Source organism: Python bivittatus, unplaced genomic scaffold (assembly GCF_059951505.1).
Source record: "Python bivittatus isolate LINGU-HERP-01145 unplaced genomic scaffold, Pbiv_v1 ctg000070_np1212, whole genome shotgun sequence".
NCBI classification, from domain to species: domain Eukaryota; kingdom Metazoa; phylum Chordata; class Lepidosauria; order Squamata; family Pythonidae; genus Python; species Python bivittatus.
Window position 1 is genome coordinate 20,933,879 of NW_028277034.1, and position 19,641 is coordinate 20,953,519.

Consider the following 19,641-nt stretch of genomic DNA (forward strand, 5'->3'; position numbering starts at 1 on the left):
TGGAGGAAGGAGTGCTATGTTCACTATCTTGAGATCCTGATAAAAGACAGGATATAAATTCAATCAATCAATATTTGCTACCAAAACAGCAAAGATAGAAATTACATATTGCATTGTCTTGCCAGTGTCCATACATTGCATTAAGCCAATGGCTTTAAACAATGGTTTGTTGAATAAGGCACACTTGGCTGGATTCACACAACATAAGGGATAATTTGTTTAGCTACAGTGCATTAAATAATTGGTTGTATGTGTTCATAAAACATATCAATTGCTTTTATTCACTATAGTTAAATTGAGAGATTAAGACAATGTGTGATGCAACTAATCTCAGTCTCTTGTGATGCTTTCTTAAGGCTACCAGGGTGTTTTCTTCTGTGTGAATGTTAGTTGTGTTCTAGAAGCAAGTGTGTATGTAAGCCCCATTCCCAACATTCTTTTACTTAGCTTCCTAATAGATTTTCATGTGTTTAACATAAAAATCTCTCTTAGGAGCATGAAACCTAATGTTCTTCCAGAGCTTTTTTCAAATACAGATATATTTGTGATCTGTAGGATAGAAGGTGTGGGGAATGTATTAACATTCTCATGCTGCTTATCTGAGCAGAAGCAAACATCAGTATACAATTCTTATTATAAATGAAGATGTGGGAAATACTCTTTTGGTAACATTGTGGTTTGCATGACATGCAAGAATTAGCCTGATGGAAATTATATATTAGTCCATCATCCAGTGTTTCAGTGGCAACAGGTGATTATGCATACCAAGGTTTCCCTCAGTTTATAAGGCAGTAGCCATCTTGATCAGTATTCCAGGCACCATTGTTTGCAACTTTTTTTCCTAACTGTTTGAAAGAAAAAAAAAATCTGCCGTGGTCAGGTCAAAGGTTGGAGTCACAATAGACAGGTTTTATATTACCCTCCCTTTGGAAAGAGTGGATATACCATTTCTGAATATTTTTTTTGCATTACACAAATACTAAGTCTATTTGGTTTGTGCTTAGTACTGTGAAGCCAGCCAGTTGTGGTTTACTCACCAAAGTAAGTAAAGCTAAGCAAATTATAGATTAGTACATGCATCAGCTCATTTACAAACACCTAGATCTGGGGTCTACAAACATGCTTGTTTCCCTAAAAATCTGAGATATAGGAACAATGTTTGTTGAAAATGCCAGTAAGACACAAATAACTTTCTACTAACCAAAACCAAGTCAGGATAATTGATATGCCCTTGCAGTTCAGAGTCCTTGGAAAAGTGAGGTGCATGTAACTCTATTAATGCCTAAATACAAAATTACTGTGCACGAAAGAGCAGCATTAATTACAAAGCACAGAATCATAATTATATTATAATTAGACCATCTTTCATATGACTGGCTATAAACCTTTGCTATAAACTGGCTATAAACCATTAATAGCTAACTTTGGTTGTCAGAAGATAATTTACTTTTTAAATCGTGCACAACATAGTTCAGAATCTTTTTGGCCTTTCCTTTTATTAGGAAAAGTATGGTTTGAATGATACCACTATACCCAGTTTTCTTATTTTGTAGAACATGGTAGTAACTTACTACATTAGTTTCCTCTTCCCTGGTAATCTCTGTATATTAGAACTGAAGGTTCCACTACTGCTGATGGATGGCCATGCTGGCTAGAATGATGTATGCTTACCCCTCACTTGTACGTTTATCTTTACTTGCAGTCTCTTTATGAAAACTTTAGAACCTGACCCATCATTTTACCATTTGTAGAACTGCATATTGCTTTTTGACTCGTGATAAACTACAGTATTCTTTGATTTTGCTGTGGAGAAATATTCTATACTATAAAGGATAATATGAGGACAAGCCATGAAAAAAAGCCAAAAAATATTTTTAATAATCAGTATTTTTAGACACAGTGGGTAATTTGACCCTTGCATTCAAGTATCTTTTACAAAAAATGATAATGATGCTGGCCTCAATTCTCCACCTTTTGAGAGCTAAACCAGTATGCCTGCCCCCTGCAACACTGTTTTAGGTGTTATATGCGTTGATATAACATGGAATTTCAAAATGCATTGGGCTGAGCTGGGGTAGCAAAACATTATCACGGATAATTGTGAAATATCTTTTTTCAATTTTAGAACTCTCAGGTTACAGAGCACAGTCCTTGAATCGGGAGGAAGATATCACAGGCGGGTGAATCAAATCCTTACAGGGCATTCAGTGCCCTGGCGAGCAATCTAATGACCCCTAAATCTTTTGGATTCTTCTACTGTCTTTTGCCACTGGCCATCACATCCATGGGGTACCAAGTTAGGGAAGATCGGTTTAATGCAAAAATATCCAACACAGCAGGTTTGAGCCACGAGGTTTTCGTTTTTGAATAACAGCATAGCTCCCTGTCTGCCTTATCTCCGTTCAATCGTGCAATGCAAAACGCAACAGTCAACACTGGTTTCTCAACTAAATCTGTATTGCTGCTTGTTCCATTTTGCGTTGCAAAATCCCGAAAGTGTGAGAAAATGCTCCTGGCAGAACTCCAGCGGAAGAAAAAGCAAGCCCCGGAGTCCAAGGAACGGACTTGGACTTACTGAAAGCACCCCTCGCTTCCTCTCCTTCTAGAGTCAAGTGTCCGTTTGTACTCCGCCCTTTCGCTTCCCACCACAGTCGGAGGTCGCTCTCCGCTCTCCCCTCGCATTCCTGAGCTTCGACTGCTGCTTACTGCTCCAGATACCTCCCCCTTCTCCTTTTGTTTTACTCTAGGCAAGAGTCTCGCTTCCTGTTGATACCGGAATATTGTGAATGGGCTGGGAAGCGCCACCTTCGCCCACTTCCCTCTTTATCTGCCCTCCGTAGCTGCATTCGTCCCTCGCTTTCCTGGGCGATTCCTGCAGCCGTTTGGCCGGAACCGAAAAGGCCCGGGCTGCAGCTTCGCGAGAGGGAGGGGAAGGAGGGGAAGCGCGCGGGGGGGGGGGGCAGCGTCGAAACTGGGACTCCCGCCCTCTCCGGCGGGAAGCGTCAGGTGCAGGTGCGGACAAAGGGTAGCCGGAGAGTCTGCGGTACGCACAATGGAGGCGGCTGCAGCCTGAAGGCCGCCTTTGTCTCTGGCGCCGATGGCTGAAGCTTGGCGTCTAGAAGAAGACGAGGAGGAGCTGAAAGAGGTCGGCAGAAGGCACCGGAGAGCGCTTTTGAACCCTGCAACAGGTAAGCCGAGGAGGTGAGAGGGCCGCGCCGGCGGCACTGGTGGGCGAGAGGATCCTTCGCTGGAGAACTCTTCTGCTCCTCGTGAGCCGAAGGAGGGAGGCGCGTGTCCGGGGAAATTCGGCGCCACTATTCAGGATTCAGCCTGCGATCCAGACAGCGCTGTGTATTACCACTGTGTGTTGGTGTGTATGCCAGAATGCCCTGCAGAGTGTGATCGAACAAATCTCGGGAGCTTAACAAATCTGCCTTGATTCCACAGACCTGCTTTTGTATCTGCATTTAATTTTCTTGGCAATACGGTAGTGTAAACACAGTGTAGGTCACAGGATATTGGTGTTGTTTCTCCTGGTGCTCAGTTCCAGCTATTCTGTCTATGCCACAGCACAAATATGGTTTGGACGCTGTCAAAGGGAAACATGGAGGTCTTTGGACTTTTCCTTTATTCCATAAAACAGTTCTACCAGTTCCTGGTTTGAACAAGAGAAGGAAGGATTGCTGGATGGATTAAAAGGCTATCAGTACCTCATTAATAATGTTATGGTAACAGCTGGAATTGTCACATATGTTTTGTATTGTTTGGGTTCAGTGTGTTGTGTGGACCTAGTCAAAATTGGTTGGAAAACATCTTTTATGGTAATTTCAGTAAGCCTTGATTAAACAAACAATGGCTTAGTGTGATGTACAAACCTAATCACGATGTCCAGAGTCCACCATTTATTCTGAAAAAAGGTCAGTGAAAAAAACAAGCAGCTACTTTTCTTTACACCCCTTCTTATTTCACAATGAATCATAAGAGGTAACTCGTACAACTTATGGTTCAGTAAAAGGAAACAAGTTTCAAAGTTTAATATTTTGCATTTCTGATGTAGTATGCTATATTGAATTTAAGTTCTGAAAAACTCACCATATAAAGTTTTAGCCATCTTGGTTTATTATTAAATAGATTTTACATAATGTATTAATTGGTAGAAGGAGATTTTATAAAACCATTTTTTTTCTAAAAAGAGGAGTGATAGCTCCTTGGTAGGCATGAATCTTAGTGGAACGAGTGCCATGTTTAATTCCTCAATGATTTCCTGGGAGGACTGGGAAATACTGAGTTTGAACTGATTGACTAGCATTGCTAGTCCACTTAAAATGGATGATAATGAGCAATATAGATCAATGCTTTAGCTTGGTTTAAGGAAGCTTTTTAAGTTCCTGTGTAACATGATACTTATCAAATCTCTATAAAAAGGGAGGGAACACTAAATGACCATCTCCTACGCAACTTGGCATACTTTAAACTTGACTTGGATTGCTTACTTTGCCAGCTTCCTGAGTTATCAGTAGTGTCAGTATGTTTGCAAAGCACTAAAATGTTCTGTGCTAAAGTGTTATTTTCCTTTGTCACACTTTGGCTGACATCTTACTAATCAGTTATCATTATAGGTTACCTGTTGGCCATTTTTTATGGATTTCAGTTGTATAGAAGCAGTGTAGTTACGCAAACATTAAAAATTAGCAGAATAGTAAAAAGCATGGCAATTTTCTCTATAAAAATATTCACCAACTTGGCTTGGTATATATCATGCTGTTTAATTGTCAAATATTCAGTTGCATTTGGGGCACTTCATTTTGTTTTATAAATATTTTATACCCTCAATCCCAGGGGTTTAGAACAGCTTACAACTAATGATAGGCAATGTAGTGCCTTCCAGATGTTTGGACTACAATTCTCACAATACCATGCCATTAGCCATGTTGCTTGGGACTGATGGAAATAAACATCTACAACATTTAGAGCATATCAGGTTGTACACTTCTGTTATATACAATATCTTATAATAGCTGTCTTTCACCCCAGCTTCTGTCAAGGCTAGATTTTACTATCAATAATAGAACTATGCTCATTTCAGACTGAATTATTTTGTCTGGTTTAAAAAAAAAATCATAAGAATCTGTGCAAGAAGAATAAAATACAACCACAGTGTAGGAATTGCAGTTTAGTTTGGAAAAAAAATGATTTGAGGCTACATATTTGAGTAAAATATAGATAAGTTTATTATGTACAATCCACTGTAAACATCTGCAGGTAAGGACAGTCATACAAGAGTATAAATACATTGTTCTGCATTCCCATTCTTAAACAACATTTTATCTTTGAAGGTAATTCTGGCTGAGACCTGTAATAAGTAATCATTGGTTTCCATGTTAGCAGCAAGTGAAGGAGAAACTGGCAAGAAAGCAAGACATAGTCAGATGCTTACAGGTTTATTTAGAACAGATTGTTTGAGTGCCCTGTATGTTAATGCTCTGCAGACATGCTGGACAGTCCATTGTTCATAACTAATAGTCCAAAATATCTGAAGGGCACTAGGGTGAGAGAAGGCTGGTTCTCTTAGTTGCAAAAGGAACAGTGCAGATACTTCAGAAGGACTTCATCCTAAGTGGACAGTTTTACTAAAAACTGTATCAATAAAATTACTACATAATCATTGCAGGAATGTTTTCAATCCAAAGAATGCTTATTACTTGAGAACTTGAACTCAGTGGGAAATAATTTTGAGTAAAAGTGCTTAAGATTATGTTGAAAATGTGTAATGAATCTGCTATGTGTTTAATGTAGCATTTTGTGGTAACTTGGAATGTTAAATAATAGAAATTTGCAATACTGAGAATTTCTGATGCTGTCCTTCACTTTTCAATAATTCAATTAATAAATGTTAGAAACCAGTCAAATGTATGGTCTTCCCTTTCCTCTAAAGCAACTTCTACTTAATAGCTGAACTATAATAATATGGCTATATTTTTGAACAGAGCACATAATTTGGCAATTGCAACTAATTATTCTAATACAGTCACTATACTAGATAGATATACTATTTAATCTGTAGTTTAATGAATTAACTCAGTTATCTGGGTTTGTACAATATATTGGAAGTAAGAAATAGTCTTTTACGTGATTGAAAAATAAGATGTTATAAAAACATATCTCAGTTACATATACAAAATATTTTTTAAAAGTTATTATAGGTGGCTGAACCAACACAGGTTCAATTCTCATAGCCAGCTTTTGTTTATTTTGTCTTTCCAAATGGTAAGGAGGAGCTGATAAAAAACCATCGAGAAAACATTGCTTTGAGCTCCTGGAGGAAAGGCAGATATAAATCTAATGAATAAATAAACATATGCCACAAATCCGTGCATAGGACACTTGCAGATACGTATGAAATACAGGTAGTCCTCGTTTAACGTCCACTTGTTCAGTGACTGTTAGAAGGTACAGTGGCGCTAAATGAGGAGTACTTATGATGGGTCCCTGTAGTTGTGGCCATCGCAGGGACCCTGCAGTAACGTGATCATGTTTCGGGTGCTTGGCAACCAGTTCGCAGTTATGATGTCACAGCATCCTGTGGTCACATGATCACTGCTTGCAACCTTCACTGCTGGCTTCCACCGAGCAAAGTCAATGGGAAGCTGGCAGGAGGTCACAAATGGCGATCATATGACACTGGGATGCTGTGTCCACATGAGATTCACCTAAAAACAGCAACTGAGATAGTTGGAAGTGCCGGAACTGCTGTTGTAATTCAGTGCAGTTACGTGATGTGCCTTATGACCACGTCACAACGATGGAGTTCCTGATCCCAATTACCATCAGTAAGTGAGGACTACCTGTATCAGGACCTTTAGTCAAGGAATAAGATAGCTATCACCAACCTAGATGTCTTCTTGCTGTGAATTGTAGAGTTGAAGTCCACATATCTGGAGGATGCCCATATTGGGAAAGAGTGAAATAGGATACTAGGTAGCATTATGTTATTGTGGGATGGACTTTATCTACATTTAGGATCTGTTGTATGTATTTTTTTTAATAGATATTAAGTAGAATAGTATTTACCTTCGATAAAAAGTTGCATCATAAAAATGGAAGAGGAGATCAAATAGGGAAAAAGGAGATTGGCAGGTTGTGGTGCTGATCCCACCTTATAATTTAGAGCCTCTTCTCTGGTACTCCTGTTGCTGGGTCTCAAGTTGCTGTTAGTCAGTGCCAGGTCTGGATATGGAACTGAAGTCATACTGTTTGCTCTTATGCATAACCATGGTAGCTTTCTAAACTATCTAGGAGAATTAGGAATTAAGGACACTGGATTGCAGTTTTACTCCTTCCAGAGTGGGTAGTTCAAAATAATATTAGCCAGGGTGGAGTGTTCAAGTCCCTGGCCACTGCCATGCAGGGTCCTGTACTTCCCCCATGTTACATAATAACTAAATGGCACCCCTGCAGTAGATTATCTGTTGGTTCAGATGAGGTAGCATCAATATATGGATGACATGTAGTTGTAGATTGCAACTATGAGCTGGGCAGGAGATGCAGTTGATTAATAGATCATAAGGATCTGGATAGAGTGACACAAGCTGAATCTCAGAAAAACTGAGTTGCTGTTAATCATGAAGCCTTTGGGCTTTCTTCTGGCACGTTCTCTTACTTATGAGGGAGAATTTCCCATAAAGAAATAGGTCTATGACTTCGAGGTCCTCACAGTTATTTTTATATTCACAGCTACCATTAGAACTGCAGGTAGAGTTTATGGTCAGGGGTGATCTTTCCCAGCTGTGGCTGGTGCACCAGTTATGGCCCCATATACACAAGAAGACCTTAGTGACCATAACACACACATTCTTTATTTCTCAATTAAATCAGGGCAACACTCTTTATCTTGACAGCCCCTGAAGACTACTAGGAAACTTCATGCAGTGATCCATATGCTGGCAGAAGTTAGCCTCTTTAGCAGCATAACACCTATACTGTGGATTCTCCATTACCTACCAGTGTATTTTTGGGTTCAGATCAAGATGTTGGTCATGACCTATGAAGCTGTACAGTGATGCTTTGAAGTTTGTGACCCCTTTTGTATTTTCAATGTCTTTGCATAAATATGACCTAAAACATCTATTCTCTACACAAGCCCTAAAACTAGATAAAGATAACCCAATTAAACAAATCATAAGTCAAAAACATTAGACTTATTCATTTATTTATTGAGGAAAATGATCCAAAGCTACATATTTGTGGGTAGCAAAAGTATTTGAATCTCTAGGATTATCAGTTCATATGAAGGGGAAATTAAAGTCAGGTGTTTCAATCAATGGGATGATAATCAGGTATGAGTGTGGGAGGTCCTTCCTTATTTAAAGAACAGAATTCTGGGTATTCACTATCAAAGCCTGATCTTCACAACACAGTTATGTGGAAGTTTGTCATGGCTCAAACGAGATTTCTGAGGACCTCTGAAAAACAGTTGTTGATGCTCACTGGGCTGGAAAAGGTTACAAAACTATTTCCAGAGAGTTTGGATTCCGGTAGTACAATGTCAGACAGATTGTGTACAAATGGAGGCAATTCAACACCATTGTTCCCTTCCTCAGGAGTGGTCAGCCAGCCAAGATCACACCAAGAGCAAGGCATCTAGGAGGTCTTAAAGAACCCTAGAGTAATGTCCTGAGAACTAAAGGCCTCTCTTGCGTTGGTGAAGGTCTGTTCATGGGACTATCATCAGGAGAACACTGAACAACAATGGGGTGCATGGCAGGGTTGCAAGGAGAAATTCCACTATTCTCCAAAAAGAACACTGCTGCCTGTCTGCAGTTTTCAAAAGACCACATGGATAAGCCAGGAGGCTAATGGAAGAATGTTCTGCAGACAGTTGAGACCAAAATAAAACTTTTTGATTTGAATGAAAAGCATTATGTTTGGCAAAAGGCAAACACTACATTCCAGCATAAGAACCTTATCCCATTTGTGAAACATGGTGGCAGTATCATGGTTTGGGGCTTCCTTTGCTGTCTCTGGACCAGAGTGGTTTGCCATCATTGGTGGAACAATGAATTCTGAATCGGACCCGCAAATTCTATAGGAAAATGTCAGAGTATCTGACCGTGAATTGAAGCTTAAGAGTTGTATGACCAAAGAATGATTAAAGCAGAAGAAAGTTAACGCTTTAGAATGGCCAAGTCAAAGTCCTGACCTTAATCCTATAGAAATGTTGTAGAAGGACCTAAAGTGGGCAGTTCATTAGAGGACGTCCAGCAACATCCCTGAGTTGAAGCTCTTCTGTAAGGTGGACTGAACTAAAATTCCTCCAAGCCAATGTGCAGGACTGATCAACAGTTATCAGAGATGTTTAGTTGCAGTTATTGCTCCCCACGGGGGGCACACCGGTTACTGAAAGAAAAGGTTCACATACTATTGCCATAAACAAATATGTAGCTTTGGATCATTGGGCAGATAGTTTTACATTTTAGCAGATATTTGGTCTTTCCCCCTTCCAGTACTTTGAATTTACAGTTGACAGCATTCCCTAGTAGTCAGTGAGTATGTACACACTGCTTATATCAAAACAAAAAGTTTATCCCTATGACTTTTATATAGCCAAAAGAAGTCAGTAGGAAGAATCTGTTGAAGTCAGCTGGTTCTGGCTCATGTACTGTTAGAATAAATTAAGGTTGGTAACAGAGGCTCTTTGACTATTATCTATCGCAGCTTGTCCTTGGAAATGAACCAACATCACTAAGCACAAAGTCTGTTTTTATTTTACAAAAAAGTACTTGTCTGTTGGCATTTGTACCAGAGGACACATGGAGCCACAAAGAAGTTGCAGTTTTTCAACCAACTGTAAAAACTTGTTCTGTAAAAATACAATTAAGTACGCTTATCAATAGAGAATGAAAATTCTTTTTTTTTTAAAAAAAAATCCAAATATATAGAATGAAAAGCGGTTTCTTTCTCTGGAGTAGTCAAATGAGTTTAATTGAAACTGATACATTGAGACTGGAAATTCAAGTTGTCAGTTTAAGAATATGATACTTTTTCTGATGAGCTTGGACACTCATACTTATTTAGATATTTATGTCAGAAAGCTACTCCCAAGATGAAAATAAGTAAATATACAAAAAAGCTTAGTAAATGTTAGTAAAAACATTATATAAATGCTTTTGTTTACTGTAAATTCTTTATGTCCCTTATATAACCATGCAAGAATCAATAACCATGAACTAACACAGGCAAGGACTTTCTTATAATTAGGATCTTGTAACTATGAAGAATTATTAATATCTATTTCATTATAAACTTCAATTTTATTTCAAGATGGTGTGGGGTAATTCAGGCAGTTCTAAGCTTTTGACTAATCAGCACATTTGGAATTTGGGGAAATGGTATAGTTATAAAAAATGGCTGCTATAGTGGGAATACTGCCATTCATGAATACTCATTCCAGAAAAATGCATACAGGTTAAAAAAATGTATGCCCAAGTCCACTTATTTGAACAGTTTTTTCTTTCATATTCCTTCATCAACTGCGTTTCTCTTGCCACATTTCTAGCATGTAAAATCCATGCATTTTTTACTCTTCACACACAAGACCTGTTACTCCAGTAATTTCTCTATTCCAGCATTTAGACAGGAAAACCTCAGAGGAGTATAGATATTGCAGTTTAATCCTGGCTAAGAAATTTGGGAGTGTCCAGTTTATAGGTTTTGAGTGGATTGATGTATCATATTAAGCCATAGTTTGCTTAACTGTGGCTTATAAATTTAGTCTTAAATGGATCTATTCAACACAGCACCCTTAGCCATAAACACCCTTAGCGTAATTCAATGGATAAAATCAAGAGAATGTATTATGGCTTATTACAGTATAGGAATTGTGATCTCGCCCTTAGTGGTATATGAATGTAAGTGCTTCAGATCACACTGAATATTTATCAAATATGCATTTGAATGACTTAGTTTAGATATACAGGTAGTCCCTAGGTTAAGAATGCCCGGGTTATAGACCACCCATAGTTAAGGATGGAGCCTATTGTATGAAAATTTGAGTTAAATACACAATGATTTGAGTTAAATACATAGTGGTTTGAGTTCATTACACAATCCTACTTATACAATATTATACAACAGTACTCTTCCGGCTTACATACAAATTCAACTTAAGGACAGACCTTGGGAACAGAGTCGTTCTTAAACTGGGAGCTACCTGTAATACTAAGTTATAATGAGATGGTAGTGTTCCTTTGCTTGCCTTTATGGCAGATCGAACTATTATCTTTTATTCAACAAATCAGGATTTAAAATTACATGCAAATCTGCCAGTGAGTTGAAAATATATTCTGATGATAAATCATGTGGAAGACCATGTCTGTGATATTGGCATGGAATTAGATGCTCCAATTTTTGGTTATAAACACCTATTTATGCATTTACATTCATTGCCCAGGATTTTTGGTTTCTGTTATCACACTGTATCTTGAGTGGGCATTTTAAGAATATAAATTATGGCATTCTTCATTGTTAAAAACACACAGAGTGCCTTATGCCCCTTCCCACTTTTCTGTTCTGCAAATTCTTGTACTGTTGAATAGCATAAGTTTTATATCGCAGTAAGAACAGCTTTGTTAGAGAGCGATTTCATAGCCTCAAACAAATGTGTTTTGGGAAATTCTTTAGGTGTAAGCTTCTTTCTTAATGTATGTTCACAAGGGAGATTTAGAATTCCCTCTAACAGAAACTGAAAGGGATTGATATGTATTGTGGAGTAGTGCAGGATCTTTGTAAAGGTAAAGGTAAATATTATTTAATTGGGTTCTTCATGTCTCCCTGGAGAATATAGTCTGTAGTTGATATTTCAGAATTTAAATATCAAATTTTGTGTATTTTCCACCAGTTTTCTGCTCTCTAAAAAATCAATATGTTTATATTTGTTACGATCAAATCCAACCCACTTCTTGTCATAGTCATTACCAAACTGTCATGGCAGGCAGACCTTCCTTCCGGCCTTCCATCCTTCCGTCCTTTGTCTACAGTAACACAGCAGGTTCTCAGGAAGGAGGGAACACGTTCCTGGAAGAATGTGTTGATGAAAGACACACAGTCTGGAGTTGGATCATGGGAAGAGGAAGAGGTTTGGGATAGACACTCCCTAGAATCTCTCAGGGTATACCCACTAGGTTATAGTAATACAGATTTAGTTTAGCAAGATTCTGTCTATATGGTATAAGCAATAAAAGTTCTGATGGCTGGACTGCTTCTCTGTCGTTCTTGGGCTGGGCCTGAAATCAACACCCAGTGACACATTCCATCTTCCTCCCTCCCTCCCTCCGGATTTTCTCATAGATAAGTGGTTGAAGGCCATTTGTTGATGGGGGATATAGCTAAGGCAAGAGCCAAACATGGGTGGATACGGCCATACTTTCCTGATATTCCCCTTTCTTACTGTTTCTGTTTTTCTTGTTCCTTTTTTTCATCTGATATCTTGTTTTCCAAAGGCTGAGAAAAAGGTAGATAGAACTTGGCAGAGACCTCAACTGATCTTTTATAAAAGGTTTTGAAATTTGGTCCAGGGATTTTAAATTAGCCTGAGGGATATTAAGTTTGTCTTTCCATATTCCACTCCCTGCTGAAAGCTATATACCAGAAATTAGTGTTGAGAGGACCTTCTGAAGTATTTCAACTGTTTATTGTTCTGACACTTGACTTGTATGTTGGAATTCAGCACAAATAAGACCATTCTATGTATAAACATAAATGAAACAGCAGTAAACTGTAATGAGAAAAGAGCTGCAAGGTCACTAGAAACAACTGTTTACATAAGAAGATAGTATGTGTGTTTGGAAACTATATGATTAGCCTGAACATAATTGCATTTGAAAGGAAAAAAGCTCATGTTTGGATTATGTATGAATAATTTATTTTACCTAGAAAATGAGAGGTTGCTGGTACTATGAATTCCAGTGTTAGTTAAGAGTATGTTGGGTTATAATTGAAGCTAAAGATAACAGACCAAATGAGTTGCTTGCTTTCCTCTATTTCAGCAAGCTAATTTTTGGTGACCAGGAGCTGCATTTTGGAACGCTAATGGCCCCTGTGGGTGGGATGCAAATCAAATTAAGGCAGCATTTTCTATTTCTGAATACCGTTCACTAGTTGGTTTTTTTTGGGGGGGGAAAGAAATTATATTAAGCTTATTTTAAGGTTTTAATATGGTTATGCATTTTGTATCTCAAAATTAGAGAAAACTGTGCTGATGCTGTTTAAAAACTTGAGTTGGAAAGCACTTCAGGAATTGTAGAAAAGGTGGGTTAAGGTCTTGGGTTGACTAATCTATTACAAAGGGATGATTCCAGAACAAAATCATTTTTATTTTTATTTTTTAATAATTTTTATAAATTATAATTTAATTTTTATTAAAGAGATTTTTAACAAGATAAAAACAATACAAATTTTAAAAAAGAAATAAGGAAAATAAATATAATTTTTATTAAGAATTGTAATTACAATAGTAAAAACTAATACAAACTAAACTTAGAGAAAGAAAAAAATGGAAGAAAAAGTGCAGGGAAAAAGAAAAAGAAGAAAAAGCAAAGAACGAATATAATGAAGAAAAAGAAAAATATATGAAGAAGTAACTTCCAACCTTTATCACAACAACTGTAGACAAATTTAATAACTCTTCCCCCCCATAAGGTTACAAACAGATACCTCTTCATCCCATATCCCATCCCTTATCTGTAAGCAAATCCATAAAACATCTACTTTTCAATCCTGGTGTCATCAAAAAGTCCATAAAGGGTTGCCAGAATATTGCCCGCCTCCAAAAGTCTTATTTTAACCTTGATTAAATAAACCAAGTTTATATTCCTTCCTTTTACTTCTAACAGCCTTAATCTTTAATTCAATCAATATTGTCATAGTTCTCTTCAATTCTTCTTTATCTCATTGCACAGATTTATTCAAGGCTTTAACAAGCTTCTTTTGTAGATCCAATAAGAAAATATTTTCTAGATCTCTTGGTTTATCATTTGTATTTCCCTTTTAATTTTTAAAACTTCAGCTATTTTCTTTTGTATATCCAGTAAAGTGTCCTTTTCCAAATCATTCTCTTGGCCTGTAATTTGCACTTGGCACAGTGCAAATCCACTTTTGGTACTTTGTCTTGTCAGATAAAATTTGTTCCACATCTGTCAATCCCTCATTAACATCTTTTAGACATAGTCTACCTATAGAAGCAGACATCATTATTGACAGTGTTGATATTGTAGTTACTAATTATTGGCTCCATTCTTCAAAGATCTCCTTTAATATTGCTGATGTTATAAAGTTTTGTGTCATTTTGTAAGTCCCAGTATTAACTGACATCAAGAACAGGCATGAGTAGATAAGAAAGAAAATAGGAAAAGAAAAGAATATACAGTAAAGAAGCCCCTTCTTTACAACAAAATCATTTTTATGTATGTTTTCTTGTGTATGTGCATGTCCTTGTGTGTGTATATGTAATGAGAATACTCATTGCAGTTTACTTAAAAATTGAGAAATGTAATAGTGATACAATAATCAAGAAAACATATATAATATTTTAATCACTTCATACATATCATGTCATAATGCTCTGTTCATCAGTTCTTATAAATAATTCCTCAGATGTAACTACCAACCAATGTATAAAGTTAATCAATGCATAATAGTCAACAGCCTTTGTAGCTGGAGTTAGGCCTGAGAGAAAAGAGGGAATCATGTCTTAACAGCATTTGTAGCTGTCATATAAGAATATAATTGTAAACGTTAAAGCATACTGAACAGCTCTCCATTGTTATACTGTTACAGGTGCTCCCAGGTTTGGCTTACTGTCTGTAAGCCCCCCTTGCTTTCTACCTGGATTTTCCAGATAGGTGCGACTAGAGCAGACAAGTCACACAGCCCTGGGCAATAGCCAGGAAATAATTAGAGACACACACAAATCACTTTCAACCGACACTGAGGCACCACAAGTTCTTTGGAATACACGGAGACCCAGTGAATTTAAAGGAACAGCAAAACTTTACTGGTTACAGTGTACATTTGGTTTTTCTCACACACACACACACAAACATTGATCCACATTTACTCACATCCTTCTCAACTAGGCTGCCAGGCACTAGCTGGAGGGATAGAAGCTGCCAAGTCTGGATCCAAAGACGACTTGTGTGGGTGGTCTTCAGGAACCCCTTGTATCTCCAAAAGTCCTTGCTTTGTTGATTCACAAGACTGGTAGTTGCTCCTGCCTTGTTAATTTACAAGTCTGGTAGCTGTTGATGGGATTGAGGGGGTGGGGTTCCATGTGCTGAAGCCCAGCTTCCTTTGTCTGATTCAGGTGACATTTTTTTCTTTGTTTCCTTAACTTATCTATTTCCCTGAAATGATCTTTTAGACCAGAGTCCTGGCTTTTTGTCCTCTCTGCTTACGTGCCTACTTCATCTTTAGTTATGGCAGCTTCAGCCTAGTCTTGCAACACCCATGCAGTGTACTGGTATTTCGACAATTGCAATATTCCACTTGCCCCTGCATCCTGCCCTGTATGTATGAGGCACCTGCAGGGTGGCCAAGCAAGATCATCAAGGCTGACGAAAGAACTATTTCTGTCTGCCCAGACAATGTCCACCTGTTGAAAAAACAAATTCTATGTAATTGGAATTAATTATATTTGAAACAGAAATTGGATAGGCTGACCTGGACAGTGTGCATCCCAGAAATAACATTACATTATTAGTGTAAGCTGTACTTTTTAAAAAAGATGCAAATATGCAAGTATATGCATTTATTGGATCTGGAGTCATCTGGTCTCTCTTAATTACTGTACAGATTTAGTCCTTCTACATTTTCAATTACCAACAGCTAGGCTGTTTTTCTTTTGGGTTGAATAGTATACCAATTTTATCAGTTACAGAAGCAGAACAGGCTGTTAACTTAAAAGGGCATTACTGAACTTATGAACAGTTTGTGTGCCTTGGAATGTTAGGTTGGGAGCTGTACCAACCTGTTTATAAACTCTATGTGATCAAATGACAGGGTAATTGAGTTTACATATTGTGCTAAAGCAGAATGTGGTTGGTTGGTTTGTTGATTTTGTACAAGAAGTATATAGGTTTAAGTATAAAACTGACTAGATTTGCACTTCATGTCATAGAATGGTTTGAGTATGATTTGAATAAGCCACAGTTAGATATGATTATGCAATATGCTATAACTGAATAAAACAAAATGTATTATGGCTTAATGCTGGAGTCCTTAATATGATACTCATGGGCACCGGTGCGGTCTGTTCCACTTTTCTTATCCGTGGAACTTCCTACCACATCTGACTTTTTTGTTTAGGAACAGGCCATAAGATCATGGCAGCCATTTTGTGAAGGGCAAGCATCCTTCACAATAACTATTATAGCATCTGTAGTAAGCTTTCAAAATTTCAGATTAGCTCATTGGTCAGAAAAGTTGGACACAGACCCATGACTTAGCATAATATCAATACCTAGTCACTGTTGCTTAAGAGCATATTTCTAATAATGGCACGTTGTAGGTATGTGTATATAATCTACTTTCTTTTCCCTGTGCTGGAAGTATGGGAGGTAGTGCATTCTTGAAAGAACATTGGACTTAAAGTTTCCTGTATTTGGACAAAAAAAAAGTATGCAAATATGTCATGGCAAAAGTACATTGACACAGCATGATATCAAGAGCAATAAGAAAGCACATTATAAAGTTCCCTTCAGGAAATACTTTGTGCAAGGTTGCCAAGTAACTTATCCTTCATATACTGTTCATATTCTGGCTTTCAAAACCCATGCTATTAGAGTCTAGTATAGCTTTGGTCCTGCTGGATAGAGAGATTCAGCTTTCTTCCACACATGGTTATTGAAATAACATAATTGTTATATTCTATCATCATAAAGAAAAAAAACATGTAGATAAATGATACATAAAAATATACTTTGTTCTGTTAATGTTGTATGAAATCTTTAGTATTTAAGCTCTGTCGTAATTGTACTATCTTGTCATTCTTACATTTAGATTTGTTCATTTTCATAAATTTTTAAACTGCATTAAGCCAAATAAGATAACTGATGTCCCATTTTCTTTTCAGTAACTAATTAAATTAACTATACTTTCTGTAGGTAAATTAATCAGTTCCTGTTAACTGGTTGTGTGTTGTTTAATATAGCAAACCAATGCACATTTATTTGAGAATTTGGTGGTCTATTATTTTTAATAATGTGTCATATCTCAAGAACTGGAAATTTATAGAAGAAATGTTTTCTAATTCATTTTTCCTCGCTGTTGTAATTATCCAATTAAAAACCTCATTAATAGTTTGGAACAGTTTTTTTTTTAATCTTTTCAGGCCAAGGAACCTGTTAGTTTAAAAAGAAAAGTAAATTCCTGGAACTTCTGATCAAGAGCAGAGCTTTAGTGATAGAAAATTGGCTGTGTTCAAGTGAATTCTTCTGTCCTCCTTAGTCGCTCCTGGAATCCCACACAGAAGTTCTCACTGAACCCTAGAGTTCTATAGGACACAGTTTGAAAAACTATAGGGGAGCAGAGTTGACCTTGGAGAAAGTATGCGGAGACTGTTAGTGAAACTTAAGCTTAGTCTGGAAAACAAGAAAACATGAGAAAGAAACTTAAAATTGCCCCACCTTGAATCTCTTCAGTATAAGAGGGAAGAAAATGCTGTCAGGCTTTCAAGATTCTATTACTGTAGCCTATATCAATATAGTAGGGTTCTAGTATTTCTTGTGTCTGTTTCCTGATCTGGCTTATCTTGAGAACTGACATAAACCCTAGTTTGGAAAACTATCACAAACACCTTGACATAGGTCTAAGGACCGGTAGATTTAATTGATACAAATTAAATAAAGGCATCTTGAGCAACAATTATGATGAAAGGGCTGAATCTGAAGGAGCATGGGAACCAGTGGTTCTGAGGATAGACAGAACTAATACATAAGCACTGAATGGATCTTTCCTGATTTCAAGGCTGGTAAGAGAATGGCCAAATTTTTATTGATTTGAAAACTCAGTTAAAAAAAGCCTAGAGTTTAAACCCTGAAACAAGTTTACATATAGAGCTTGATTTCTATGTTGTTCAGTTGGCAGATCATCTGTGCATATATGGTTTCTATCTTGTCTCCCGTAAAATAACTTAGCTGGCATGTCATGCCTCTGATCTGCTGTTATAAGCAAGTTCTTGAATATGGGGTGAAACATCTGGAGGGTCGGGATTTATTGCTATGCATTTTCACCTTCCTTGAATTCTTCTAATCTTTTGATGAGATGGAAACAAATTTAGAGCACATTCTTAGTATACCATAGTATGATGATCTTCATTTTTTTTCTTATACAGCCATAAAATTAGAGATGTATGCAGCAAAGCATCATCATCACCATGTATTGCAGATACTGATAGTGTAGTGTTGTCTTTAATGGTGTCTCTATCAACACAGAAACTTCCAGCTGATTAAGATGTTGATTTTCTGTCTTAGGTGAATTTGCAGTACAAGTAGCCCTTGCTTAGTCTGTCATTAGGGATTTGCCTAACAACTGGGACTGCTGGAACTGCAGTTGTAAGTTGGCACGGTCACATGACATCAGACCTTACGACCATGTTGCTTAGTTCCCAGTCCCAGTTACAGGTAGTTCTTGCTTAATGACCACAATTGGGACCAGAATTTCCATTGTTAAGCGGAGAGGGTCCCAGGTAAGGAGTGCAGGGGTGCCACAGTGGGGTGGGGTAGGCCCTGGGAGACCCGGTGCAGGCTGCTTGAGATGGGGAGGTGCTGCAGTGTGGTGCAAGGCCGCAACTGCTCCTGGGAAGCCTCAGCCACCCGAGCCCGGCCCAGTAGTGCTTATGATTGCAGGGGTGCTACAACTCCCCCCACCTGCCTATCTCCCTCTCCACCCATCTGTGCTCTTTTGGACACCCTGCACAGCGACATTTGGTGGCCTTCACTGGTCTCAACCAGCTGCCACTGTCCCCAGGCCTCTACTTTAGCCCCAGCACTGCTGCTGCCACTGAGAGATACTGCCTCAGGCCCCACACCATGGCCAGCCACCCCAGCACCATTCTGCAAAGGCCCAGCTGCCCCTGCTGCCCACAGGCTCTGCTGCGTCCAGTTGACTTTTGCTGTTTTCCTCCCACTGCAGATGAGGTACGCCCAGCCTGACCTTACTGTATATGAGGCAGCTGCTGGCTGTGCCAAGCCTTCTTCCTGAGGCTGTTCTCATTATTTGGAGAAGGAATGGGGTGCACAATTTGGAGAATGAGGTCTTCCAAATCACCACAAAAATGGGGCTCCTGCTGTTCTCCAAATAATGTACCCGTTCTCGCAAGACCTGGGGAAGGCCACAAAGTTTCCAGAGGATCGCGAGAATGGAATGCATGATTTGGAGAAGGAATGGGGTGAGCGGCTTGGAGAATGGCACACTATTTGGTCCTAGATCTGTGCAGTCACATGCTTTTCCAATGTCCCATGACCTGACTGTGTGAGAAAATATTTAATCATTGAATAATAGCTTGGAAAATTCCTAACTTTGGAGTGCTCTTTCAAAAGTTATTAATATATTGATAAATTTAGCAAGTACACGATCTAAAATCACATA

General features: G+C 38.1%; 1 protein-coding gene across 2 annotated transcripts in view; it reads left to right on the forward strand.

The window, feature by feature from the left end:
• The first annotated feature begins 2,764 nt into the window (after positions 1-2,764).
• The window catches only part of SH3D19 (SH3 domain containing 19), a 67,320-nt gene continuing 50,443 nt past the window's right edge, over positions 2,765-19,641 (forward strand). The window contains exon 1 of one of the 2 annotated variants that reach the window (XM_007437153.4): positions 2,765-3,188. In XM_007437153.4, coding sequence (XP_007437215.1) covers positions 3,098-3,188 — 91 coding nt within the window. In that variant the 5' untranslated portion in view covers positions 2,765-3,097. The remainder of the gene's footprint in view (positions 3,189-19,641) is intronic. The other variant, XM_088132763.1, reaches the window with a different exon arrangement.